The 26620-nt window shown below is 51.1% G+C and overlaps 1 protein-coding gene across 9 annotated transcripts in view; it reads left to right on the plus strand.

The window, feature by feature from the left end:
• NFASC (neurofascin) overlaps positions 1-26620 on the plus strand; it is an 83523-nt gene that overhangs the window by 22371 nt on the left and 34532 nt on the right. For 5 of the 9 annotated variants that reach the window (XM_065649566.1, XM_065649567.1, XM_065649573.1 and 2 more), the window contains exons 2-15: positions 10506-10681; positions 12041-12058; positions 12885-12990; positions 13191-13387; positions 13750-13872; positions 14251-14421; positions 17688-17738; positions 22241-22352; positions 22951-23135; positions 23571-23702; positions 24015-24158; positions 24919-25030; positions 25129-25295; positions 25900-26047. In XM_065649566.1, the coding sequence (XP_065505638.1) occupies positions 10588-10681; positions 12041-12058; positions 12885-12990; positions 13191-13387; positions 13750-13872; positions 14251-14421; positions 17688-17738; positions 22241-22352; positions 22951-23135; positions 23571-23702; positions 24015-24158; positions 24919-25030; positions 25129-25295; positions 25900-26047 (1760 nt within the window). In that variant the 5' untranslated portion in view covers positions 10506-10587. The remainder of the gene's footprint in view (positions 1-10505; positions 10682-12040; positions 12059-12884; positions 12991-13190; positions 13388-13749; positions 13873-14250; positions 14422-17687; positions 17739-22240; positions 22353-22950; positions 23136-23570; positions 23703-24014; positions 24159-24918; positions 25031-25128; positions 25296-25899; positions 26048-26620) is intronic. The other 4 variants (XM_065649568.1, XM_065649571.1, XM_065649570.1 and 1 more) reach the window with 3 other exon arrangements.

Genomic DNA, 26620 nt, shown 5'->3' on the forward strand with positions numbered 1-26620 from the left:
ATGATATTTTGGATTTAGCGTTTGCAGCAGTTCACCTCCGTGATGCAGAGCTCGGCTGGGCGAATTTTAGATGAGGTGGGAGACAGCGGGCTAGTTAAACATTGACGTTTTCCTTCTCTTTGTTTCCTGCTTTAGTTGTAACTCCATTATTTATCTAGCGAAGTTTTCCCCTGCTCCCAGGCATGTCAGTGAGAGATTTGTATTTGCAAGGATGTGTAAGACACTGGCTTTATATATTGCAGTGTAGCAAGTGGTAATAGGATGAGAGGCAACGGCCTCAAGTTGCGCCGGGGGAGGTTCAGATTGGATATTAGGAACAATTTCTTCCCGGAAAGGACTGTCGCACATTGGAACAGGCTGCCCAGGGCAGTGGTGGGTTGGACTCGATGATCTTAAAGGTCTTTTCCAACTAAAATGATTCCTTAAATGATTTTTTTTTAAAAAAAAACACAGTCCTGCGTGCTGTACTCACTCCTGAAGGTTAAAAGCTGCTTCTGTGCCAGCTTCATTATGTAGAAGCCAAATGCTTCCACCAATTAACTTATTACTGTTTTGGAGGGGGCTCAAAAGGCAGATGGAGTGACTGTGCCGACAATATTAATGACCGTGTTGCAAAGGGTGAGAATTTTATGCAGCGTAATGTGAAAACGTGCCGGCAAACTTGCGAAGGCATCGCCGAGAAATGCCGGAGAATGGTGTTTCCCTTCTGGTTTTGAGCTCGGGGTAATAAATAACGTGTGATTTCACAGCATCTCTGCTCTACCGGGCTCAAACGTGCCGTCTGTCGCTGAGGGCTGTCAATATTTCACATCCGAGGACGGGACGGGACCACCGAAATGTTACAGGCGGGTGGTTGGAAACACGTGGACTATTAACTTTGGCTCAGCAGCTGCTTCTGTTGGGGGAAAAAAACTACTTAAAAACGTGACCAGCTGAAAGCCAGGCAGTGTGGGGAGTGTTTTTCCTGTGGAAAACCAGCTGAAAATGTGGATTTGTGGGACTTGGTTAGTCCTTTTTGGAAAATCACTACAAGACGTGCTTTATGACTGTAGAAGTCTGGTAAAGTATAATTTTTTGTGGTGCTATGGCAGGTGGGCACTCATTGAAAATCAGATTTCCCAGCCACTAGCTCAATTAGACTGTAGTAATGTGGCTCGTTAAGGGAGTGTAGAGGAGAGGTAATGATCTCCTTCCTGCAGTTCCTTCACGTGTAATTAGGATCTAAGTGTGCACAGGGCAAGGAAAACCTGTTACGCAGCATTTTTGCAAAAGCAAATCCAGTGCTGCTGAGAGAGACAGACTTCCAGGTAGCCTTGTTTGCGTTTTTATAGAAGGTTTTAAAGAGTTGCCCCATCTTCCTTGATTCCCCTCCCGTTTCTCCAAACTGTCCTGTGCTCGTAGTCTCATCTAAATGTTGTACCTCGAACGGCTCAGGGATGAAATGTCAGATTTGCTGCTGCTTTGCTCCATCACCACCGTCGAAGCGCCTGGGGTTCGAAATTAGATGTCAAAGGCGTTTTGCAGAACGTGGGAACCAGATGCGCTGCAAGACTCTGTCTGGGAAGAGCAAAGCAACTTAATCACCTCCAGTGATGCTTTTTGAGGGATTTATCTCTGGGTTTGCGCTGGTACCCAGGGTGAGGATGTGGTCCTGGAGGTGCGAGGGTGGTGGACGGAGGACGCGGTGTCTGGTCACCGCTCGCTGTAAGGTGATAGACAGGGTGAGGGCTCTGGGGAAGAGCTGCTGTCTGTAAATACAGCTCACTTACAAGATTAATCATCGGCAAGCGTGTTCCTGCCTTGTCGGTGACACCCTTGTGTTTGATCCGGTTACAGACGGCGTCTGGGGACCTGCCGGAGGGGGGACGATGGTTGAAGGGAATGGGTTGGCAGCGGTGCTAAAAGCAGCCAAGAGGATGCGGGAGGCTGCAAGGAGGAGCGGAGCCCAGGGAAACACCCATGGGGCTGCAGCAGGTGGGTCCCCACGGACATCAGCATCCCCGCCAGCCCGGGCTGTGTCGTGTTCCTGCTGGGGACGTGGCATTTCCAGCTTTGCAGAGGGTTCATTCCTGCGCAGGTGGGCGGCTGCACAGTCCCGCTTTGTTCCCCCAGCCCTCGGAGGAGGCACCGAAGGATTCGCCCCGTGACGCTGCCCATTATGGTCACAGCCCTCGGTGCTATTTCTGCCTGCCGTTCTTGCAGGGAAAACCCTCCTTGCTCCTGCTGGTAGCTCTTGTCCCAGCTTTAATTGTGGGCTTACAGCACCCCATGAAAATTAAAGCTTTTAAGTTTGAATCCTTCGCTTTTGAATACTATAATTTCCAGCGGGTAATGTTCAGCACTTGAATAATTGCACCCATTCGGTGTACCCTCAGCATCACCCGCGACGGCGAGCGGGTCTGGCAGAGCCCGGCTTTGCCCCCAGCCTGGTCTTGCTGCCTGCTCAGCTTTAGGACGGCCGCACTAGAGCAGGTACTTCTGCTTTGCAACCCTAAACCCCAGAAGTATTCACCTTTCTTCTGGCTGTGCCGCTGAAATAACTGCGTTTCCCTGACGTTCGGCTTAATAAAATCGAGGCTAGTCTGTACTAATGCAGTTGTTTTCCATGCGCTAAATAAAAAATCTTGGCGAATTGTTTAGAAAGGAAACCCTACAGAATGAGCAGTCTCTGTTTGCAGAGGCGCGGGCAGGACCGGGGGGCTCTCCCGGGTCCCTCTGCCGCCGTGTTTGCCCGCGGATTCTCCGCGCTGCTCCCCCAGCTCGTCCTTGTCCCCAGGGTCACCGGCGGCAGTAGCGCTGGCCATTGAAACCAGGGAATTGGGGACATTGGCAGCTCTCGGTGGTGCTGGGGACCACTCTGGGCTGTGGTCTGGACTCTGCTGAGCAGACCCGTGTGGGAGCCAGGAGGGGAAAGGCGGCTTTTCCAGAGCGGTTGCTGGACAAACTGTCCTCCGCTCGCTGTTTATAGCCGTTGCTCTGCGCGATTAACAGTTGGCTAATCACCAGGGGCCAGATGCTGCCATCCCTGCGAGGGGTGGCCGAGGGACACCGCGGGGACAGACATTTGTCCCCGCTCGCTGTGCGTCCCCCGAGCAGCGTGGGACAGGTGGCCTAGGAAAGGAGCTTGGCCGTGAGGGCAGAGGACCAGGAACCTGGGGGTATCCTACGGTCTTGGTCTCTAATCTGTATTTTTCACACCAGTTCCCATCCTTGTCCCTCTTAAACAAAGCGACATCCTAATTGAATAAACGACGGTGTATTCTTCCACATAGTTTGCAATATAAGGAGAGTTGTTAAATATTTTCCCCCCAAAATAACAAGGAAAAATTGACTGCTTTTTCCTATTAGCTCGTAACCCACCTCATATTCCTTAAATATCCCATCACGCCCCCCACAATGGCAGCCTGAGATGCAGCCCGTGCAGAAACGATGCTCTGGAGCCCCTTTGTTTTCCACCAAGGACAACTCCAATGAATTTTTTTTTTCCCCCCGCCCCCTTACTTGCTTCTCACTCTTGCTAATGAAAGGAAAAGATGCAGAAACAAGCGGCTCCCCGGGAGGGTGGGAAGCGGATTAGCGGGGCCGGTGTGACCCGGTGCCCCGCGGGTCCCAGCAGCCGTCGGATCAGCTGTCGTGGGGCCAATTCCCAGCTGCCGCGGGGCCGCGGCACCGGGTGATGTGCTGGCTGGAAAGTTTCATGGGTTTACTTTTTTTTTTTTTTTTTTTTTTTTTCCTGTGACTGTGACCGGTTTGTTAAGGTTAAATGGTATTTTCTGATTAAACTGAGTACTCTGGTGATCTCGGCTCATTTCCCACACATGTCACATCTTTCCTCTGACCTTGGGGTAACACTTAACCTCCCCGGACTAGAATCCCTCTGTGTAATAGAATGACAGTACTTCCTTACATTACCAGAAGGACAGGGTGATAAATTAATTCACATTTATGTAGTGCTGAGATACGACCGCAATAGATTACGAGTCCATCCCTAGAGTTATCGGTGCTCTCGGTAGTGACACATGGGTATGAGTTACCTCCTGGAAACGGAACCGCTGTCCGCGCTCAAATGCTGCAAAACGCAGCCAGGGCTCTGAACAGCAAGTGCAATTATCCCTTTCCTCTTGCATTTTTGTAAAATATTTCTGAAATCGAAGCCTGGGTGCAGCTGGTCCCGACTCGAGGATGCTGCAGGGGGAAGGCTGGGTGAGCGCTGGCTGGCTGGTAGCTACCGAGATAAGCTAAAAAATAAGTCTCCTTACTGCCAGCATCAGCTCTAAAGCTCAGGGGGTGGATGGATTCATTCCCATTTCCCATGCTGTGCCCTGTGCGGGGTCGATTGATGCTCCTCCTGGCACATGCCTAAAGTCACACTTTGGGAAGCCATCCTCGTTCCTGGTGACATCACGGCGCTTTCTCTCAATGCTTTTGTGTTTTCTCGGTTCTTTAAAAATGCATCCAGCCTGCAGGGCTCGGGATTGAAAACTCACCCACGTGCAAGGCAGGAGACATACAGCGAGTGAAAGGAAAATGCAGCAGACGGCAAAAATCCCGTGGAGGAGTGAGACAAGAAACCAGGGGCTGTGGGAAACGGCCTGGGCGGGTGTTCCCTAATGATGCGTTTCTTAAAGATGGGCTGCAAATGCGATGGGGGGAGTGTATGAACAGTTATCGCGAACAAATTGGTCTGCCTGGAGTTTTTACGGAGGGTTGGCAGTGAAGGTGTCGAAAGTGCTTGTCTCTGCAACCTCTGCTGCAGGTCATCTTTTGAGAAATGTCATTTCATTCGGAGGTCAGGAGCAAAGATGCATTTGGGGACACTTTTGGGGCTACAGTGGGTATAGAAAATGATCGTCAATAGACACTGGGCCATCAATACTTTTAGCCTAGGACCTGTTTCCCGTGACAAGCCCGACTTTCCTTCTTGCCCGTGCTAGAGGGTACATAGGTCTGAAGCACTAGCTGCTGCCAGGATGGGTACGCTTATTTTTTAAGGAGGAGGAGAGGAGATGCAAATGAATTTGCTGGTGTTTGCTCTGACGGTTGTTTCCCAGAACAATTGTGAAAGCTGTAGCCAAGCTCAGGAACAGACACAAAGCGCTGCTTCTCTCTCCCAAGTGGGAGCTGCTGCCCTCCCCACGCACCGCCGGCTGTCCCTCGGGATGGAAATGCCAAATCATCACGTCTCGCCGTCTTCACGATCATTTCTTTGCCTGTTCATGATAACTTCTTTCCTTCTTTCCACTAACTTCTGCGCTGTAAGGCAACGTTGGCTTTGAATGGTTTCTTAGGCATCTTGTAGAGATGCAGCTGCACGTACATCATTGGCCGGTGTGTGCCTGCGTACAACCAAGGACACAAAAAAGTGTGTGGATGTGTCCATCTGCATGTGACAGAAGGTTCCATCACTGCTAAACAAACAGGAGGTGTAGATCAATGGCCTGGAAGTCACCAACCCAGAAACTCATCTGATATGTTTATGGGGGGACCCGACAGAGAACCTGAACGGAGCAGGAGCAAAACGAAGCCTTTAGTCACTGTTAGGGAATGACATGTATTCCCTCTAAATCAATGTTTTTCGTTATCTGAAACCAAAAGGGTTTTCTCTTTGTGGAAGTGCTGCTCTGTGCTATTTAATCAGTATTAATTAAGCGTCTGAAATGCATTAAATGGTGCCATAGGAATCTTCTTGGGAACACTAGCTGCTAGAGTTTTACTGCTCCTCTTACAACCGTAAATAAGGATAAATGCCTAATTGCTACTGAAAACATCCTGCTGGACCTAATGAGCTGATTAAAAACAATTCTTCATTGTGGAATTATTTAATTTTGTTTAACTTCAACCAGAGATTCCCCTTGCTTACCATTTCTGTGTCTGCTTTGCATCCCCCCATCTGTGTCGGGGAGTTCGTGCCCGCGGTCGTTTTGCAGGCGCGGGGCTGCAGGGAAGGGATTTGTTTCCATCATTATCCCGGAAGGTCTCGTTTCATTAAGCTGTTGAGAAGGAAATGAGTTTCAGCCCTTCCCCAGTGTGATTTGTGCATGTGGGGAAGTCCTGAGGCTCTGCTCAGTGTCCCTGGGGTGGGACAAAGGGCAGCGGGGCTGGGGCAGGACATCGGGGAATTATGACAAAGAGCCAAGTTTTGGCCAAACCATCCTGGGGGATATCGGCATCCTGGCTCTGCCTTGGCCGGGAGTGGATTCTCACTGACAGATGCATTTCTGCAGCCAGAGGAGATATTTTGACATATCATTTGCCCTCCAGCAAAGCTGTGGAGCTGCGAAGGGGGACCCCGGAGCTCAGCAGGAGAACCAGACGTTGCATATGGTTCATGTTCTGCTAATGAGCGGAGCACGTCGGCAGCCTCGTCCTGCCGCTTTCTTCGGGCGGGGGGAGCCTGCAATGGGCAAATTCCCCTTCTCACCTCTCCTGGGGCCCTGCCGCTCAAAGCCAACTGGAAACTTGTTGGTGCGGAGCAGGCGGGAGCTCTGGCTCGCTGCGGGGATGCAGGGATGCTCCAGGGCTGGGATGCAAGGATTCACTAGCGCTGCTCTCCACCATCTGTGGGAAAGAGAGATTTCCCCCGTCTCAAGGCAGGGAGGAAGCAATGTACATGTTAAATTGACTTGTGCATGGAGAAATGGAGAATCCAAGTTTCTTTTCTCTCTGGCTGGGAAGGTTTGCAGCTCTGCCAGGCTGGTCCCCAGCCCTCGGCGCTTGGCTCGGTGTCCCCGGGGAGCTGTGAAGCCAGGAGGCAGTGCCAGCCCCGTCGTGGGTGTCTCCATTATTCCCAGGTGTCCATCCCTTTTTTGTCTTTCTTGCATTTATTTTTTTCCCCTCCAGTGCCTATTCAGAGAGAGGAGGGAGGCTCTGAAGTGAGCAGAGTTAAGGTTACACGTCCACATCTTGATTTCAGATGTGCCCTGTGCTGTGTGGATATTTGGTTGGATTTTGCCAAGAGGAGCAGTCCCTAGTTTTAAAGGTTATATCCTGGGGAGGCTAATGCTTTTGTCTGGAGAAAAATATATTTACAAAAGTATCTGAGACATCCTGAGGGAGGTCTGGGCCAAGGTCTGGGATGTATTTCTCAACCCTGGCTAACAGTTTGAGAACTGATGTTGCAGCAGGTCATCGGGGACTTGGAAAGCACTGATGAGTCTGAAAACCACGTCTGAACTCTGGGTTAAGTATTTGGGGAAAAAGGCATCCAAGTCCATCTCATAGCTGTGTCTTGCCTGTAGCCAGAAGAAAGCGGAGCAGGGACATGGCTTTTGTTGGTGCTCGGGTGCAGGCTCAACGCTGGATGAGAAATATATTTAAGCAGTCAAATTCCTGCTTGATGGCATCACAATCTCACAACTATTTGTGTGAGATTTTGGCCTGTTTTGTCATTTTACTGAGTGTTACGGGCCCAGATTTCAGGTCGGTTCTGGGTCCAGCCAGCTCAGAGGTTTCCTGAGCATCCCCAGGAGGCTCTGCCCACCCCAGCAGGAGGCCGCAGAAATGAGGTTGAAGGGCTCGTTCCTCTCCTTGGGCAGGAATCAAACATTTTCTTGTGTTGTACAATGAGAGCAGGAGCAACAATTAAGCAATGTTCTGGGAAGAACGGTTCTCATCTGCCCCTTTGCAGGGGCCGTTTTGGGTTGAGTCGGTGTCAGAAGCAGCCGAAGACATCGGGCAGCGTCACCACTCTCAGCATCCCCAAATAAGCACGTCCGTGGCCTCACCGCAGCTCCAGCCCCCTGTGCTGGGGACGTGTCCCTGTCCCCGGGCGAGGAGCAGCCCTGACAATGTGGGCCGTGTTCTGCGCGGCCGGGGGCTGGCGGCGCTGCCCGTCCCCAGGAGCCACCTACACGCACAAGCACGGTGGCGGATTGTTCCTGACGTGCGGAAAGCGGCACCCCCATCCGCCCCGAGACAAAGGGGCCCTGGAGCAGCCCCGGCGTTGGCTCTTCTGAAGGCAGGGATGCGTTTTGTGTATGCTTTGTCGTGGATTTTATTATTTGTCGCTCTCCGTGGACGTGCGGTCGCCCATGCCATCCTCCCTGGCCGGTCCACGGGTGCTGGAAGCGCCCAGGTCATTCCCACGTCACTCTGCCCATGTTTTCAGTCCAAAACCGCCGTGTCCCTGCTGCTCGCTTTTGCAGCTCAAGTTATCTGCGAATTTCTCTCTTCCTGCTATGCACAGCCCTTGCTTTTCTAGTCCCCATGCCTGTGGCAACAGGTAGGATATAATCTTTTGCATCAACTAGATGCCTCCTGTGGATATCAGTGTTTGGGCTCAGCCCTTTCTGAATTCCCATTTAATGCAAAATCACCTACCTATGCATGTTATCTCCTGAGCATCTGTGCCAGGACCCTACTCCTTCATGTCGCAGCCATTTCTTTCGCACTAACTAGTCCCCGCTCTAAAGAAAAAAACACATTCTTTGCTTTTCAGGCTCTAAGCAGCATGTAGGGATGTGTGCTATTTAAATACGTGCTGCCTTTCACCTTCCCTCCCAGGCTACAAGAGGGGTTTAAAGCATTTTGTGATGGTGATGTGAAGCATCAGGACATGAGCACAGAAAGGACACCAGAAATCTCAGCCTTGCTGAATCTCCGGTTGCAATATCAGCTGATTCGGTTCATAAGGCAGACTCGTGCTTAGTAACAGAAAGGCATAAAACCAGCTGGACCATTAGTCATTTCAAGCTGGAACTGGAGAAATGCACCACTTTAAAAAAATGAAGGCTACAGATCAAAATGATATCTTCCCTTAGACAGAAAACTAAAGAAGTAATTCGAAAAGCTTTGTTCAGCATGACCTGATCACAGGACTGCAGAAGTCCTGGACATGACTTTAATTACTGGCCCAAACCTATAATTATTCTGTCACTCAACTATTTTTATTGCAACAGCTGGATTGGAAAATCCTTAGAACGAGCAAAAAAAGATCAAAGCAACGCTCCCCTCCAAGCTCCTTCACCACCTCCAATCTGTCATCTGCTGTAACTGGGACACGCTGGGACGGCGAGTTCCTTTGGGCTTCAGCCCAAGAGCAAGGACCGGGAGACCCCCATCGCACCCTGGCAGGGCTAGATGGAGAAACCATTCAGCACATCTTCTTCTCCATAAGGGTGACAGGGAAAAATCTCCTTAAAAGTTGTCTTGCGCTGGGTTCGAGCCTGTCTGGGCTTCAGGAGAGCTTCCTGGGCCACGTGTCAGGGCTGCTTTATTATCTTCTGAGACATCTGCTCCTCGCTGGTTCCCTGCGGTACCCGCAGCCCCGCGCTCGCCGGGTTTTGTCTGTTGTGCCGGGTCCCCCCCTCTCTCCCTCGCTTCGTACCGGGTTCGGGAACAGCTGAAGGGGCAGCAGCATCCAAAGCTGCAGCCGGTTATTTATCTTTCATGAAGACGGGGCTCTCCTTGCTTGCCAAATGGCTTCTCCGCGCTGCTCCCCTGCCTGGCGACATCCCACCTCGGCCAGAGGCTCCGCGCGGAGCAAGGCTGGGGATTTTCCACTCCTCGCTGCCCTGGCGTTATTTTTGTTCTTAGCCAAGAGAGCTGTCTGCACAGCCGATGCCCTTTTTATAACTCTATTACAGTGAGTTGTAACTCAGCCCCGATGCAACCTCTGTGCCACAGCAGCTTTTTGAAGGGGACTTTTATTGCACGGGCGGGATGATTTATCTTTGTTTTCGCTCTTGTTTTACTCTCTATTTAGTCCATGGGTTTATTAACAGCAAAATAAAAGGTACGTGTGTAGAAAATGCAAATGCTGACCAACCGGGAGGTTCGGATGGTGCCTTTAGGAGCCCGGCAATGTGCCCTGCCAGAGGGAGTGGATATTTGCTAGGTATTTCTTGTGCATAAAATACTTTTATTTTTTTTTAACAGCAAATCACCCTTTTTATTTTATCCTATGCGGACTGTTTGCTGCTTTTGTATTGACTTGCTCTGAGTAACTTTCCATCGGTCCTAGGGGAGAGCATGGTCCTCCTTCTCCTCCTTCCTTCTCCTCCTTCTTTCTCCTCCTTCCTTCTCCTCCTTCCTTCTCCTCCTTCCTTCTCCTCCTTCCTTCTCCTCCTTCCTTCTCCTCCTTCCTTCTCCTCCTTCCTTCTCCTCCTTCCTTCTCCTCCTTCCTTCTCCTCCTTCCTTCTCCTCCTTCCTTCTCCTCCTTCCTTCTCCTCCTTCCTTCTCCTCCTTCCTTCTCCTCCTTCCTTCTCCTCCTTCCTTCTCCTCTTTCCTTCTTCTCCTTCCATCCAAGAGGCCTCTCAGGGTTTCTGTGCAAATTAAGCTGATTTTCTGCCAGCAGAACAACCCAGGGGTTGGGAGGACAGTGACCATGGGCTTGCACCTGGGTCACCAGAGCCTGGAAACTATTTCTGGCCCTATTCACGCCCCTGTCCCTCCACACAAATATTTTTGGATTGGAAATACATCCTCTCCACAGTTGCCAAAAGGCAGATGATGGAAGTGGAGCTGTAAAGGGCTCAGTGAGCGCTGGGTTTGTGTTTGTTTTGCAGCTGAGGATCCGTCTGCACGTGGCGCTGGTCCGCTCGCCCCGGCGGGTGCAACCGAGGTCCTAACGCTGCCCAGGCGTCCAAAATGGTCATGCAAAGACACCAGCTCACCTGCGCAGGAATAGCGTTTGTTCTGTACCTTCATCACCTCGTCAGCACCATCGAAGTCCCTCTGGATTGTAAGTGATGGTTTACCCCTGTCAACTCCTGCTGAAATGGTCAAGGAGCTAGAGTGAAGATGTGCATGGCCCAGGTGGCTTCTCTAGTCCAGCCTAAAGTTTTTTCTATTGTTTGTTTTGGGCTATTTTCCTTCTTAAACCACACACCCTCTAGAAAGTCACCTAAGTCACTCTCTGATTTAATTAACGTGTCTCGAAAGCTGAGCAAAGGGCTCAAAACCATGTACCGAAACGGGACAGAGCACCTGAGCCAAGCTAGTGAAGAAATCAGGTCCTGGCAAATCTTCAGCCTGTTGATTTAAGCGGAGCATCCCAGGACTTCTGGTGTCCCTCCAGGGCACAGGCAGGCTTTGGGATGCTATTTTGTGGAGGACAGGAGCTCATGGCGAGTCTTATCTGGCAAATGCTGCTATGAGGATGCTGCTGCATCCCAAGGGCAGTGGGCATCCGGGAAGGTCCTGCAGAGCAATGTGGCTTTTCCCTCTCTCTCTCAATTTTTTGGTTAATTATGAGACAGGAGTTATGTTTTATTCAGAAGCTCAAGATCTGGGGGATATGGAGTGAGGAGGAAGGGGGACATGAGCTGATGTTTCTGCTGAATGGCCACCTTCAGGCCAGCGCATGGGAAACGCGTGACTTGTTCGAAGGCACTTGAGACGGGGGTTTGTACCGAGAGCTGCTCAGCCACTGCTCTGGAAACCAGTTTCATAATTTCTTTGTGTCCCAGCTTCCTCCTGTAGCAGCTGTTAATAATAATCAGCCTGTCGCTGCAGGGAATCTCTTCCGACAGCGCGGCGTGCCGAAGTCCTCCAGCGAGCAGTGCATTAGTAGAAAAAGCAGAGCTTTTTGCTGGGGTCTGAATTCAGGCTGGGGTGCCAGGGTTGCTCTTGATGGGAGGGATTTCTGCCCCGCGGGTCGTTGCTCTGCGGAGTCCCAGGAGCGCTGGCTGCAGCCGCGGTACCTCGGCTGACCCCTGACTCCGGGGAGGATGGAAAAATGGGAGGCAGTGGCTTTCGGCCGAAATTTGGAAATCACCGAGGAGAAAGGGTAAGAAAGCTCTGATTTGCAGAAGGGAATAAACACTCATGTTACTAGAAAAGGAGAGGATCCCAGACCTGAGTCTGAATTCCTGCTCTGCTCCACTCCAGATGATTGTGGATGAAAATATCTGTTCCCCTGGAGTCAGCTCTACAACACTCTTGTTCTCAGCAATTTTACTTGATGTAGACAACTCAGCAATTCCTTCAGGCCTTGCTTTCTTAACAAATGTGTTTGTGCACATGATGCATATAGGTTTGTTGTTCAATTAACCTTTTTTTCCTTGTTTTTTTCATTATGCCTGCACTTTGGGAATAACAGCAAATATTCAGAGTGAATGTAAGTGTTCCCCTCGCTCTCTGTGTGTACATGTCCCTCCCTTCTGCATGGCTGAAACAGGGCACGAGGGGGCCGTCCCGAGCCGGGGGATGGTGCTGGTTGTCGCTTGGCACGCGGTGGCCGTGGGTGCGTTGCCCATTCCCATGCCAGGGCTGGCCAGAGCCGCTTCTGCGCGGAGAGGCACGGGAGGAACGCTCAGGCTCTGCTGCTTTCCCCGGAGCAGGTCTAGCAACCAGACAACGTCTTTGCGATGCAAACATTGGTTCTGCGGAGGTTATTGCTAACGCCACATCTTGGAGGAGAGCGGACTCCGCTGCCTTGCATGGGCGCCGATGCCAAGCTCAGCTCCATGTACCGACACATTTGCAGCATCACCCTTCTGAACGCCAGTGCTGCGATCCCTTGGGGTGAACCTGGGAGGTTTTGAGTCTCTTTCTTGCCCAGGGAGTAGCCGTAAACACCTTGCAGTGACTCTCGGGCTGCCTGTCCCAGCTGCAGCCCCTCTCGTTGGGGTGCACAGCCAGGACGCCTTGCAGTCGAATTCTGATGACCTGAGATGGCAGGAAGATGTAACTGTAAAATTTCTTAATGAGACCAAGATACTGAGCAAGAAACAGGCTTCTTGGTACCAAAAGAGAGTCTGAACAGCACCAGTGATGGGTAGTACACCCCCAAAATGCTCAGGTGTTGAACGGCTTTAAACCACAAATTGCACATCCAGCCTGGGGAAGAAGCTGAAGTCCCATCAGCATCTGCTGCAGGATAGCAGAGAGGGGATTCACCTGCTTTGCTTGACCCACCTCATGGCTTTTCGTTTGCTTTGCAGTGCCTCAGCCCCCCACAATCACCAAGCAGTCCGTGAAGGACTACATCGTGGACCCAAGGGATGACATCTTCATTGAATGTGAAGCCAAAGGGAACCCCGTTCCCACGTAAGTGCATCTACAGCCCGTGTCCCGCTGAAGCTCTGCTGAGCATCAGAGCCGGCTCTGGAGGAACCCCCCTCCAGTCCAGCTGTGCCACTGACACCACCAGCTAATCCAGCTGTTGGCTTGCACGGCACCGGTAAGGATCTCACCAGGTAAATATATGGTCCATGGTTACAAAACCAGCCTCTCCCCCACGCTTGTAGGTTTTCCTGGACACGCAACGGGAAGTTCTTCAACGTGGCGAAGGACCCCAAGGTGTCCATGCGGCGGCGGTCGGGGACGCTGGTCATCGACTTCCACAGCGGGGGGCGGCCGGAGGACTACGAGGGCGAGTACCAGTGCTTTGCCCGGAACGACTACGGCACCGCTCTCTCCAGCAAAATCCACCTCCAGGTTTCTAGTGAGTTAACGGCAGCGGCACAGAGCAAGCAGCCGGTTGCCCCGACGGGAACAGGGACTATTGGCATCACGTGAGATTTTGTAGAAGAGACACGGAGAATATCTAGTGCTCAAGCATCTCAGCTGGCTTCATCCGTTACCTGTGTTGGGATGTATCCAGCCACAGGACCGAGATGAAGGCGTGGGGGTTGTGGCTGTAGCTAACAGGGAAATAATCAATAGAGATTTAAGGGAGTCTTGCACATGTAGAGATGAAGTTGGCATTGAGGCCGCTCCATTGAAATCAGGCCAGGTCCAGCGGGAAGAGATCTGCAAAGTTGCTGCCCTGCCTTCCTCACGTGGTGCCTTTGCTTCTCCTGGCAGAGTCTCCCCTGTGGCCCAAGGAGAAGGTGGATGTGATCGAGGTGGATGAAGGTGCCCCGCTCAGCCTGCAATGCAACCCCCCGCCCGGCCTGCCGTCTCCCGTCATCTTCTGGATGAGCAGCTGTGAGTCCCACCTTGAACCCTGCGGGCAGCCTTTCCATCACCCACAGTGTTTAGTGAAAATAACTGTGTTTAGGGTCACTACTGCTAATTCAGGGCTTGGAGGCATCCATACGTGGCTTGGGTTCGTGGTTTCTCCTTTGTGCAGCCACCCATGGGAGGATCATAGAATCATGGAATAGTTTGGGTTGAAGGGACCTCCAAAGCTCCCCCAGGGCCCCCCCTGCCATGAGCAGGGACATCTGCACCAGCTCAGGTTGCTCAGAGCCCTGTCCAGCCTGGCCTGGGATGTCTCCAGGGATGGTTCATCCACCACCTCTCTGGCCAACCTGGGCCAGTGTTTTACACCCCTGAGTTGCTCTGAATTTCTCTCCCCTGCAGCCATGGAGCCCATCCACCAGGACAAACGTGTCTCCCAGGGCCAGAACGGTGACCTGTACTTCTCCAACGTCATGCTGCAGGATGCCCAGACCGACTACAGCTGCAACGCTCGCTTCCACTTCACACACACCATTCAGCAGAAAAACCCCTACACCCTCAAGGTGAAAACCAGTAAGTGTCATGGTGATCACTTAGGATGGGTCTTCCCTGGCCTCTCTTGGACAGCGTTTTCCTTCCAGACACCTTGTTTCCGTTTTTGGCGGCGCTGAGACTTCTCAGGGAGCCGAGTGGCTCCTTTCGTTTTGTTGAGGGCAGCACAGGAACCTGTTGGGGTGAGGACTGATGGTCCTCAGGCCTGGCATGGGTGGGGGGGCTGGTTTCCCTCCAGCAACCCAGAGCTTTGCAACCTCCCGGCTCCAGGGCTGCAGAGGTACCTTGGTGCAGGTATCGCTAAGTCCGTGTGTGTGGGATAAACTGGAAAGCGTTTCAATACAGATGGGGCATTCAGTCTTTAGGGAAATATATAATATCAAATTTGCTTATTAATTATATTGCCTTTTTATTTAATTTGCTTGTTTTGGGTGCAAATGAGCAAACAAGTGCTTTATTTTGTTCTTCTAAAGTTTGTATATCCCTCCTTATTTCAGTTTATTTCTCCATTTTTCCCGTGTCTGATTACAGTGTCATGTTTATTGCAGTGCTCTGGTGTTGGCACTCGGTCCTTTTTATATAGAGCTCTTTGAGTTTCCTTTTCCTTCTGCATCAGAACTTCCTCAGACATAGCCAAGCGTGCAGTACTTTTGGGAGGGCATTCTTCCCAAAGGACGTAAGAAACCGTTCCTAATTTCTGCACTAGGTACTTAAACAGGCTTCTCCAAAGACTGGACAAATGTCCTCAGACACATGGTGTGAATTTTGGGGTTGTCCTGTGCAGGGACAGGAGTTGGACTCCATGATCCTTGTGGGTCCCTTCCAACTCAGGACATTCTATGGTTCTATGAAATGATCTTTCCTTTGTTTGAAAAGCTGGAAATAGCCTTGGGTTGGGTTGCCCGGGGAACCCCTGGCCATGCTGGTGCTGCACGGGGGTGCTGAGTGTGTGTCAGCCTCGCACGGCTCAGGATCTACCCCCTGAGCAGGAGCCGCCGTTCAGCTCCTTTGCTCCGGGATGTGCTGATGGGAGAGCTCGATCCTCTGGGGTCTGAGCGTGGACGTGGGACGTGCTCAGGATGGCAGCGAGCTCGGTGTCACCCCCGTGAAAGCATCGTCTCGGGGGACAGGAGGATCACACGGCTTTTTCCAGCCGTGTGAAGAGCTTTTCCACGGGCAGGTCCAGCCCCCAGCAGTGTCTCCTCCAGCAAGGAGCTCCTGGTGTCACGCGTGTCACGGTGGTGACGCTGGCAGAGGGGACAGGAGCCGAGCACTGTAGGACATGAAGCCCATGAGTTGCCGCAGATCCTGCGGAGCACGGGCTGTTTTCTTGGGGGTGTTTGTGCAGAGCCACTGGCACAATCAGCAACCGCCACAGAAACAGCATCTCTGAGCCCCGGTCGTCAGGCAGGAGCCGTCTCCAGTTCCCAGTAGGGTCAGACTGGGAGGACTGGGGAGCGCAAGGCTGTGTTTTGGGAAGCAGGCTCTTTGCCCAAAGCAGGCGCAGGTTTCTCCTGAATCCCAGCGTTAGGAGCTTAATCTGATCTCGCGGCAGCTTAAATTAGAAGTAACGCTATTAAAGTGACCTGCAAGTGATGCGAGAAGCAGATGGAGCCTGGAGGGTTTTGCACTTTCATTGTAACAGCTTGAGTGGAGAATCAGCACTACAAATACTTTTATATAAGCAGGCTCTTTGCTAATGGTGAGGAATGTGTGTAGGTGATTTATTCTGAATATTATTTGTCTTGTTCACAGAGGTTGGCCAAACAATGTCCATGTTTACCTATAGGGAAGGACTGAGTCCTAAATTAGCGTGAGCTGGAGAAATTCTACCAAACAAAGACCTGTGGTCATTTGAGCCTCCAAAGTCTGACATATTTGTCAAGCTATAGAAAAAAACATGGAAGAAATCCTGGAAGATTTCTGTGCAGACAGCTACAAGCTCCCCCTCCTGCTATACTCAGATGCCAGCACAGCATTTTGCTCCCAGGCTGTGTAGAATTGGCTTTCAATTCTACTGGACCTTCTATTTAAGTTTTCCTTGAGAAATGTTATGCAAATGGCACCCCGTGAGCCCCCTGATAATTTAAAGAACTGAGGCTCTAATATCTGTTACGATATAAAATATTATTTATACATACAGTGTTCAAAGGAGACCAGCTTGTATTTGTCTCAAGCTGTTCAGTGATCTCAGCCATAAGCCATCGGTTGTCTTTAAAAAAAAAAAAAAAAAGGAGTTTACCAGCTGCTGAAAAATCATTGCACGGGATTGCCTTGGATGCAAGGAGAGACAAATGTGAATTCTTTGGGGAGGGAAACACCCGCGTCTTGCCCTGCAGAGCGTTTCTCTGGTGTACCCAGGTTGAGGCAGCTCGTGGGCATCTGTTGGGTTTTCTGAACCCCCTGGCACAGAGGTGCAGAGGGTGGCTGGTGACTTAAGGCTCAGGGCAACAACTCTTTGGTGGCCAAATGACACTGTCACACGGCTGTGCCACATCCCGGTGGAAACCAGGGTGTCCCCAACACCAAACCAGTATTTTGGGTAACGGGGTGAGCTGGGGAGGGCAGATCCTCCAGCAGCCGCGGGCCAGGACGGTGCGATTAGCTTAATTCTTCAAGTCTCGGTGATGGCTGGGGGTGGGTGTCCATAAACGAGAGCAGCGTATTAATGGAGAGCTGCTATTTGGCAAGTAACACAATCTGCTTTAATTACCTGGTAATGAAAAGGGGGTTTACAGCAGATGATGCTTTTAGAGCCTTATTATTATTATTATCAGTGTTAGTAGTAGTAGTAGTATTATTATTCTTTTTATTTGCTCATCTTCGCCATGCCTTTCTGCACGGTTATGCTGCTGCCTGGCTGTGCCCAAACTATACTTTATGCCAGGGGAAAAAAAGTATCAGGAATACATTTCATAGATCAAAAATGAGAGGAAAAACATTTTCTTCTCCAAAGTGAACAGATTTTTTTTTTTTCAAAGACACAAATGTTTTTATACCAAGAGAAAAACACTTCAAGGAAATGTTTATAATACAATTTTTGTATATTTATTTGTCGTTCCGCCTCCCAGGAGGAAAACAACCCTTTTTTCCCTCTCCTTTATTGCTGTGTGATGTTGTTTGTCCTGGAAGGCAGCTGTGCTCAGGGTGCTTTTGTATCCCTGCTGTCCCCTGTCTGCTCTTGTGTTTGGGGAAATTATTTTGTTTTCTGTCCCCCCGCAGCGCCTGTCCCCCCCTCCGCCTGCTCTGTGGCCCTCGGTACGCTCACAGTCTTTTGTTTATTGCAGAGAAACCCCATAACGAAACGTCTTTACGAAATCACACTGACATGTACAGTGGTGAGTCAACGCTGGCTTCTGGAGACCTTCACGATTTAACGTTTTCCGCCTAACCCGACTGATCCCCCGCGCTAACCGGGCCGCGAGCCGCCGCGGCCGCAGCATCGTCTGTGTGTCCCCCCCGCAGTGTGTGCCCGTGTCCCCCTTCGTGGGCGACCGGCTCGACTTGGCAAAAACGGGTGGGATAAAAGAGCCAATCGGCGACAAAAATCCCCTCCAAGTTTTCGCAGTTGGAAAAAATGATTGAGTTTTAAGGTAATGAACTGGATACACGGGGCTCAGCTTGGGGACCAGTCGGATTAACAGGGTCTGGCCCACGTGAAAAAGTCGAGCCCAAGAGGTGGCTCATCCTCAGCAAAGCCTCATGATTTAAAGATTAAGACCCACGGCCCCTCTTCTCTCTGTCTGCAGAAAGGGCATCTTTTGTGTTTGCAGCTAAACACAGGCAGTCACAGGGAGAGAAAGAAAGAAAAAAAAAAAAAGATACCACGGAGTATTTGTTTTCTCAAAAGCTGGGCGCTTTTTTCCTTTGCGGTGACGTTGTACGTGTGTGTCGGAGGCTTTTGCGAAGCTCTTGCCCATTGTCTGGGCAGGGAGATTTACCTCCGGAGCCTGCGTTTGCCGGGACAAGCCCACCCCGAAGTCATCAATTATGCTTCAGACACAAAACCGCGCGGCTCCCCGCGGCGCTGCCCTGAGAATAGATTGGAAGTGTCACGGCCGCGATGGGACAACGCGGGCAGAGCTGGGGACAATGCGGGCAGAGCTGGGGACAATGCGGGCAGAGCTGGGGACAACGCGGGCAGGGTTTGTAAGGCAGATGGGGCTGTTTGCGGGCGATGCCGAGAGCACAGACACTGCCAGGGATGCGAACGCCTTGTCAAAGGCCATCGTGGGCAGGATTGGGGATGGGGACACCCCCAGATGTGCCCTACAGAGAAATCCTGCTCGTTGTCTCATTCTTTTCCAGCCAGAGCCCACAGGTTTGTTTGTGCCTTGCACAACCACGTTTTCTTCTTCCCTGGGGACTTTTGGTGACAAGGAGTGCTTTTGGAGCTAAGTGCAGAGGGAGCTGGAGGGTGGGAAGAGGAGGATGTACCAGGCGAGGGCACTGGGTTCGGTGTCCCCGTGCCAGCAGGCATCCCTTCCCAGCCAAGGGACCCGGGTTTCAGAGGATGCTGGAGAGCTGGGGAAGGCTCAGCAGAAGAACCAGCCTTGGAGGACGTGTTGGTGGCAGCAAACGGGCTGGGAGTAGTCTGAAAATATTTGCAGGAACGGCTGTGAAAAGGGATTGCCAGCAAAAATCAGCTTCAATGGGAGCTGCATAAACTGCATCATGCCCCAACGAGAGGGGAGCAGCGGGAGGTGACTTTTTCGCAGGCACGCAGGGCCAGGGACCAAAGAGAAATCCAGCGGCGAGCTCCTGTAAATATATGTTGTACCTTAGCAGCATAAACGGTGTTTGCATTCCAAAGGGAATGTCTTGGTGCTGGCTGGGCAGCACTTCAGGGTTTGCAGCTGGTTCAGGAGGGAAAGTCACCGTGGTCATCATGGGTTTCTTATCTCCCGCCGCACGTCTTTGTTCAGGGAACAGGGATGCTTAATAGTTACTCGGTTAGGGAAATTAGTTCTTATCTGTACAGGCTCAGATTTCTCCAGATTTCTCTTCCTAGGTGCATAGGATAAACTGCCTGCTATCTGCACTATATGGGCTATTTGCGTTTAACACTCCCTGGAACGCTTTATGGGTCCAGTGGATTCAAATCAGCTGCTCAAGCCCTTGTGCAAACCTGAGCTCCAACCCAGCAATTTCTTAACAATGATCTGGTGGAAAAAACATCCCCCTTGGCCCTTTTTCTTTTTGCTAACCCTGTGTTTCTCCCTGGGATGACCCGTCTGGTCACCAGAACCATTTGCAGCAGAGTCTTAAGGGTGGGGAGCGGGGAAGAGGAACATGAGTCTCCCAAGTTTTTTAGGTGTTTGGGAGACCTGGGGCTGTCGCACCCAGTACCGTGGGGTGTTGGAGGTGTGTGGCTCATCTTGGGGACATGGGATCTGCTGGCATGGACGTGGGGCACGAGCGGTTTGTGGGACATTCGTCCTAAACTGCACCCGAGGGCCAGGCTAATTGCGGGAGATGCAACCGAGCCCTTCTCGCCACGGCTTGGAGCGGGCGCAGTGATTTCCTTGCTGCAAAGCTGAATTACCCAGGCAAACCACCTGCAATTAGGAAGGAAAAATTATCTGAAAGGATTGATTGAATATTTTATTAGCAGAAGTTTCTCACCTTTTTTTAAAAAATGGAAAAGAAAGTAGGGTTTTTTGGTGGGGTTTTCTCTGTTGTGTTTTTTTGTTGGTTTTGTGGGGTTTTTTTTTTTAAATTTTGGCAAACTTGCAGGATGTTTTAAAGCTGGCCAAGCTGTGCAGGAGGCGAACAGATGGGATGTGTCTGGATGTGCATATTCCTATTATCGCCTCCAAGTAGAAATGCAAGTCGATGTCCAATTTTTAAAGGCCGTCAGGTCAGGACTGTGGGGAGGGGGCACTTGGCTGCTCTGGGATATCCTGTTCACAGCCAAACGGGTCCAGTTTTATGGAGGCGGGGACAACAGCAGCAATATACTGGAAGCAGAGTCTGGTTTTGAGCAGAAATAAATAGCCACGGGATTTATTTTTACAGCTCTGTTCCATGCAAATAGATAAATGAGATATTGCTGTTTGTCTGACATCTTCCAGCTGTAGCTGCTGCACGTTCAGAGCTGGAACGCGAACACGGTACCTCTGCCTGGGAGAATTTCTGGCCGCTCCTTATTATAAATAGCAAAATTTTTATTAGTAGTGCTGTACTAAGGCAAAAAGCTTATTAGCTATGCAGTGTTGTTGTTAGGTTTATTAAACAATTGGGCAGGATACTAATTTATCTCCCTGATTTTTAATTGTCATCATTAATATCTGGCTCGTAAAATTTGGCTTGCGCTGCTGCTTATCTCTTCTAGTTATGCCCCGGGCTCCTGAGCAAACGGGTTCATTGTGGGAGCGAAGCGTCCAGCCTGTTCAAACAGGCTGCAGACTGGTGGCTAATAAAAGCCGATATTGGCTTATAAAATAATATCCCACTCTCTTAATCGCACAAGAAGGGAGACGTTCATGAGTCTGGTGGAGCTGTCGATAAATGCCGAGTTTAGACCCCTGTGCCGTCCCCCGCAGAGCCCCGGCACGGGCTGTTTGATCCAAGATAACGAGAAGGTTGCGATTTGCCTGCCCTGGTAATCCATTAATCAAATAATGAACTAACCCGCTGACGAGCAGGTGCGGAGTGGTAACCTGTGGGAGCGGCGGGATGCGGGTGAGATGCAGATGTGGAGCTGTTTCAAAGGCACAATTTAACTCCTGGGGTTGTTTTTTGGTCTTTTTTTCTTGTTTTCCCCCTCTTGTGAGCCTGGTCCCAGGCTTTCCCTAAGCCATGCTGATGGGAACGTCGCAAACACCCCCTGCCCTCTCTCCCCTCCTTCTTCCCAGCCCTTTTTCCCTATCAGGCTTCCCGAATAGCCACGGGCATCCCTAAAAGCAGCGCTGGGCTCTCCAGGCTGCCCCCCGCTTGCTTGGGTTCTCCCCACGATCGCTTTGGTGTTTGTAGTGACCCGGTGCCAACCCTGGCCATCCTGCCCCCTTCCTAACCTCATAACCTCTGTCTCTGCTACTGCTGCTTTCGACCCCATCTCATCCTGGTTTTGTCCTCACCGATCTAGTTTAATAATTCCACTTATTAATGGAATTTATTCTGTTTATTTATTCCATTAATAATTTTTTCCCCCTACAAAGAGACCTTTGCTGTGTGTAGAGAGTTGTCTTGTGTCTTCCCTTGTTGTTTTTTCCTGTTCAACTTTCCTGTCCAGTCCTGACATTTGTCATTTGGGTTGCTAAGATGTTCCTTTCCAAAGAGCACTGTCCTCCCAGGCCCCACAGCTCCCAGTAAGGGTGGGAAACCCCCTTGGTGCTGCTGGAGCCCCAGACAGCACCGAGATCCTCCATATCTTGGAGATCTCTGGGGCAAAGCGGCTCAGTTGTCTGAGTAAACCCTTCCTATGCCTGTTTGTTCTGTATGTCCTTCATTACATGTTCTGTCCGTCAGTATTTCCAAGTCTCATCTGATTTCAGCCCATTTCTCTGTGCTAGAGGCAGGAGCTCATGGTTTGGGGCTTTCTCTGCGTGGCTCAGCTCCCTCTGCCCATCCCTTGCTGCTTCTTTACCTCCTTGTCTCCCAAGCATCCTCACGCTACCCCTTTCTTTTTTCTTTAAAAAATACCTTGAGCCCTCCTCTACCTTCCAGGTACATTTCTGGGTGAGTTCAGTATCCCAGGCTGGGAGCCTGACAGCATCCCACTGAACGCACCATGTATTTCTGCTCTTGTACGTGCTGCGGCAAAGGAGAGTTTAAAAGCATTGCGTTTTGTTTCTTCTTTTTTTTGTTTTGTTTTCTTTCCCTCTCCTGCTGATTCCAGCCCGAGGGATTACGGAGACGACTCCCAGCTTCATGTATCCCTACGGGACCTCGAGCAGTCAGATGGTGCTCCGAGGCGTGGACCTCTTGCTGGAGTGCATCGCTTCAGGAGTGTACGTACCGCGGCCCGGCTGGGGGACACGGGGAGAGGGTTGTCCCCAGCTGTCCCCAGTGGGACAGCCTGGGAGCAAGATGCTGAATCACCAGTGGATTTTCCCTCTGGCGAGGAAATGGGATCGTTCCGCTCCCTTCAGCTGCCATTAACAATGCTCTCATAACCTACTTGGAGCATAAGAGCCTGGAGCAAACAGGAGAGCTGAGCTTTTCAGCACTGTTCGGAGAAGCAGGGATCTTCAGAAACTTGCTGTCCGAGGATAATTCCCCACCGGTTTATCCCGATAGCTATTTGCAAAGCTGGGTGCTCCGCACCGCACCGTATCAACCGTAGGTGAGGACATTCGTGGTCCATGTGCCTGCAGAAGCGACCAGGGCTCGGGGGGACGCTTTGGCAGCACGAGGTGCGAGATGGACCCGCTCCTGATCAGCTGGTGATGCTCAGGGTCTTGGTTTAAGGGCTGTGGTAGGAAGGAGGGTGGCCCAGCGGTTGGATCAGTCCTCCCTAGGCGTGAGTTGTTCCGAGTGCAGGATTATCAACTCTTAGGAGTAGTTTCCTTGTCTCGCAAAAGCATTTATCTCCTCCCCTCTCCTTAGACCAGCACCAGACATCATGTGGTACAAGAAAGGAGGAGAGCTCCCGGCAGGCAAAACCAAGCTGGAAAACTTTAACAAGGCTCTTCGGATTTCCAACGTCTCCGAGGAAGACTCTGGGGAGTATTTCTGCTTGGCATCGAACAAGATGGGCAGCATTCGCCACACGATCTCGGTGAGAGTGAAGGGTACGTCATCTTTACCTTGCCATCATCTTTTTTTTTTTTTTTTTTTTAGTCTTGGCAACCGGAACCTGAAGGGACGTGTGTGGGGTGGGAGGATGCTCCAATTTGCTGAAAGGGGCAGCAGGGGCTTTCTGCGGGGGCTGTCTCTGTGCTGCATCCAGCCACGCTCGCTTCTTGTGCAAACGGACCTAAAAGCACCACGAGATGTGATCTCAGCTGGTGTAATTCAGCACAGCTTCACCGGTATAAACGGTTGCGGTTTTGTGCAAAACGGGAGGATCAAAGACGGGGGGAAAGGACTCTCCACCCTCACTGGACCCAGGGAAGCCCGTTTGATTGTGTTTTCACGTCTTAGTTCGACAGCGTGCGGGCAGGGAGGGGATTTGGGATCAGGTAGTGCTGTTGCGTTTCTAACTGGCGCGTTGGTGTTTGTTAAAGCTGCTCCATACTGGTTGGACGAACCCCAAAACCTCATCCTGGCCCCCGGTGAGGACGGCAGGCTGGTGTGTCGAGCCAACGGGAACCCCAAGCCTGCGATACAGTGGCTGGTGAATGGCGAGCCTATAGAAGGTGAGCAAGGAAGAATCTGGAATTCCTTTGTAAAAAAACGAGCCGAGGACCTGGCGGCTGACCGTGAGCACCAGAGCTGCTGTCGGGGTGCCAGGCACCCGCTGACCGGTGTGCGTGGGCTCCGGCATCACAGCATCTAAAACACCTGCTTGTCTGAGACGAGCCCAGTTGAACCGCATCTTTGTAGGCTGGAGAGGTCACGTAGAATCGTCTGGCTTTATCTGGGCTGAGACGGAAAGATGAGTAATGATATCGAGAGTCTCGTGAATTTTAGCTTAAAATTTAATTTAAAGAGCGCTCTCTGTTTTGAAGCTTCTCCCCCCAACCCAAGCCGAGAGGTGGCTGGAGACACCATTGTATTTCGAGACACCCAGATCGGCAGCAGTGCTGTGTACCAGTGCAACGCGTCCAACGAGCACGGCTACCTCCTCGCCAACGCCTTTGTCAGCGTTCTGGGTAAGTACGGATGGAAATGAACACCCTGTATTCAAGTTTTCCCTGCAAGAGTTCTCTGTTTGCTTTCCTCTTTGTTGTTAGCTATTCTGGGGCTAATGCAAAAAGGTCCATGTCTTCTGCAACTCGGCTTTAGAGCAGAAGTCCATTGTCGTGGACCTGCAAAGCCAGGCAAGGCTGAGCCAGTCCTGTTGGTGCTAAGATGTGAGCTGATTCATGGAGTGAGGCTACTAAGAGAAGGAGAGATCATAGAACCATTGAACAGTTTGGGTTGCAAGGACCTTCCCAGCTCCCCCAGTGCCCCCCCTGCCACGAGCAGGGACATCTGCACCAGCTCAGGTTGCTCAGAGCCCCGTCCAGCCTGGCCTGGGATGTCTCCAGGGATGGTTCAGCCACCACCTCTCTGGCCAACCTGGGCCAGGCTCTCACCACCCTCAGGGCAACAATTCCTTCCTCATGTCCAGCCTGAATCTCTCTCCTTTAGTTTAAAACCATCACCCCTTGTCCTATCGCAACAGACCCCGCTAAAAAGTCTGTCCCCATTTTTCCTACTGGTCCGTTTTTTAGTATGGAAAGGCCACAATAAGGTCTCCCTGGAGCCTTCTCTTCTCCAGATGAGAGGGAATGGAGGAGCTCTACTGAGTCTTGAAAGTGCCAAGCGAACAAAACAGAAGGGAAGGTAGATGAAAAGACTTGGAGCAACAGAAACCAGCTGCTGGTTTCTTTTCTTTTTCAATGGCTGTGATTTTTTTGCTGGTTTTAGATGTGCCTCCACGGATTCTGGCCCCTCGCAATCAGCTCATCAAGGTCATTCAGAACAACAGGACCCGGCTCGACTGCCCCTTCTTTGGCTCCCCGATCCCCACCCTGCGATGGTAAGAGCTGCAGCACATCCCCTGCCAGCCCGGAGGGGTGGGAAGGGAAGGTTTCCCGTTTTTTCTTCCCTTACAACAGCACTTTGTGGTGTTGTGAGGTTTAAGAACGGCCAGGGGAACACGCTGGATGGAGGAAACTACAAAGCACACGAGAACGGGAGCTTGGAGATGAACATGGCGCGGAAGGAGGACCAGGGCATCTACACTTGCGTCGCGACCAACATCCTGGGCAAAGCAGAGGCCCAGGTTCGCCTGGAGGTCAAAGGTAGGGGCGCAAAGGGCTCTGAGTCACAACCGTCTCTTGGATCTTCCGAAACCTGCAATAGAAATAATGATTTAGGTTAAGGGAGGCTTGGCTGTGTGCTCCAGCAGTCCGTCAGCAGGACAGGCGCTACGTCATTTGGAGCTGGAATCCAGAAAATGGTAGAGATTTCCCTTTCAGTGTTGGAAAAAAACCCAGGGTTGTGGATATACTGAAGCTGTGGAAGGGCTTGGTGTGGATACTGAGCTGTGAGATGCCACGAGCACTGCAAACAGAAATACAAAGTGCTCTCCAGGGTTAACCAATGGCAATAAAACATTTTCTGAACCAAGTTTCCACTGGAGCTTTCCCTGTTCAGCAAAACTCATTGCTGACTCCGAAAACTGCGCTTTTTTTTTAAAGGGTCGGCATGAATTAGCGGCTTGTTAAATTAATTTATTTGCAAGCGTTTGTACCAGAGGTGCTTTACTCCAGGCAAACACTTGACGTGCGCGCTTGTCCTTTCCCAGTAACACCGCTCTTCACCGAGCTCCTCGGCCAAGACCGAGAAGCTTGGTGCCATACTCTTTTTTTCTTTGATTCTGTGATCCTTTTTGGCTTTGTGCAGACCCAACCAGGATAGTGCGAGGCCCCGAGGACCAGGTGGTGAAGAGGGGCTCCATGCCCCGGCTCCACTGCCGCATCAAGCACGACCCCACACTGAAGCTCACGGTCACCTGGCTGAAGGATGATGCACCCCTGTACATCGGAAACAGGTCTGTAGGTAACACTTCCATGGGTTTTCTCTCCCAGGATGGTCGGACTTTTTATAGAAAGTTTCAGGAGTCACCAGGGATGATGTGCATAAATTCCGAGCTCCCGTCAAGGTGATATTTGCTGTTCTTAATACTTTTAGTGTTACTAGCTCCTTCCAACGGAGACCGCCTAGCAATTAAAATTGATTTATCAAGACTCGACTGTGGGTTTTATTTACACATATTATGAAACGGGTGGGTTAATAACGAGCTACTTCAAAATTAACGTTTCCCTGCTGTGAGTGGTACAGCTGTAATTTCCTTTCACCGCCGACTCGTGCAGCGAGATCTGCTCACAGGACACGAGCCAGGCAGAGGTCAGGCGGTTTTCCTAAAACTCCGATTATTCCAGATATATACCAGAGCACAGGCGCTGATTCCTTAGGAAATGAGGTCTCCAAGAATAACTCAACGCATCCTTAGCTGATAAAATCTTGAGACCAGAGACGTACTCGTGTTCTGTTTGGGCTTTTTTCTATCTATTTTATATCAGAGAACAGTTAGACCTCAACCCTGCTGCCAAATGTGCTCAGG

The sequence above is a fragment of the Caloenas nicobarica genome, chromosome 21, assembly GCF_036013445.1.
Source record: "Caloenas nicobarica isolate bCalNic1 chromosome 21, bCalNic1.hap1, whole genome shotgun sequence".
In the NCBI taxonomy this organism is placed as follows: Eukaryota; Metazoa; Chordata; class Aves; order Columbiformes; family Columbidae; genus Caloenas; species Caloenas nicobarica.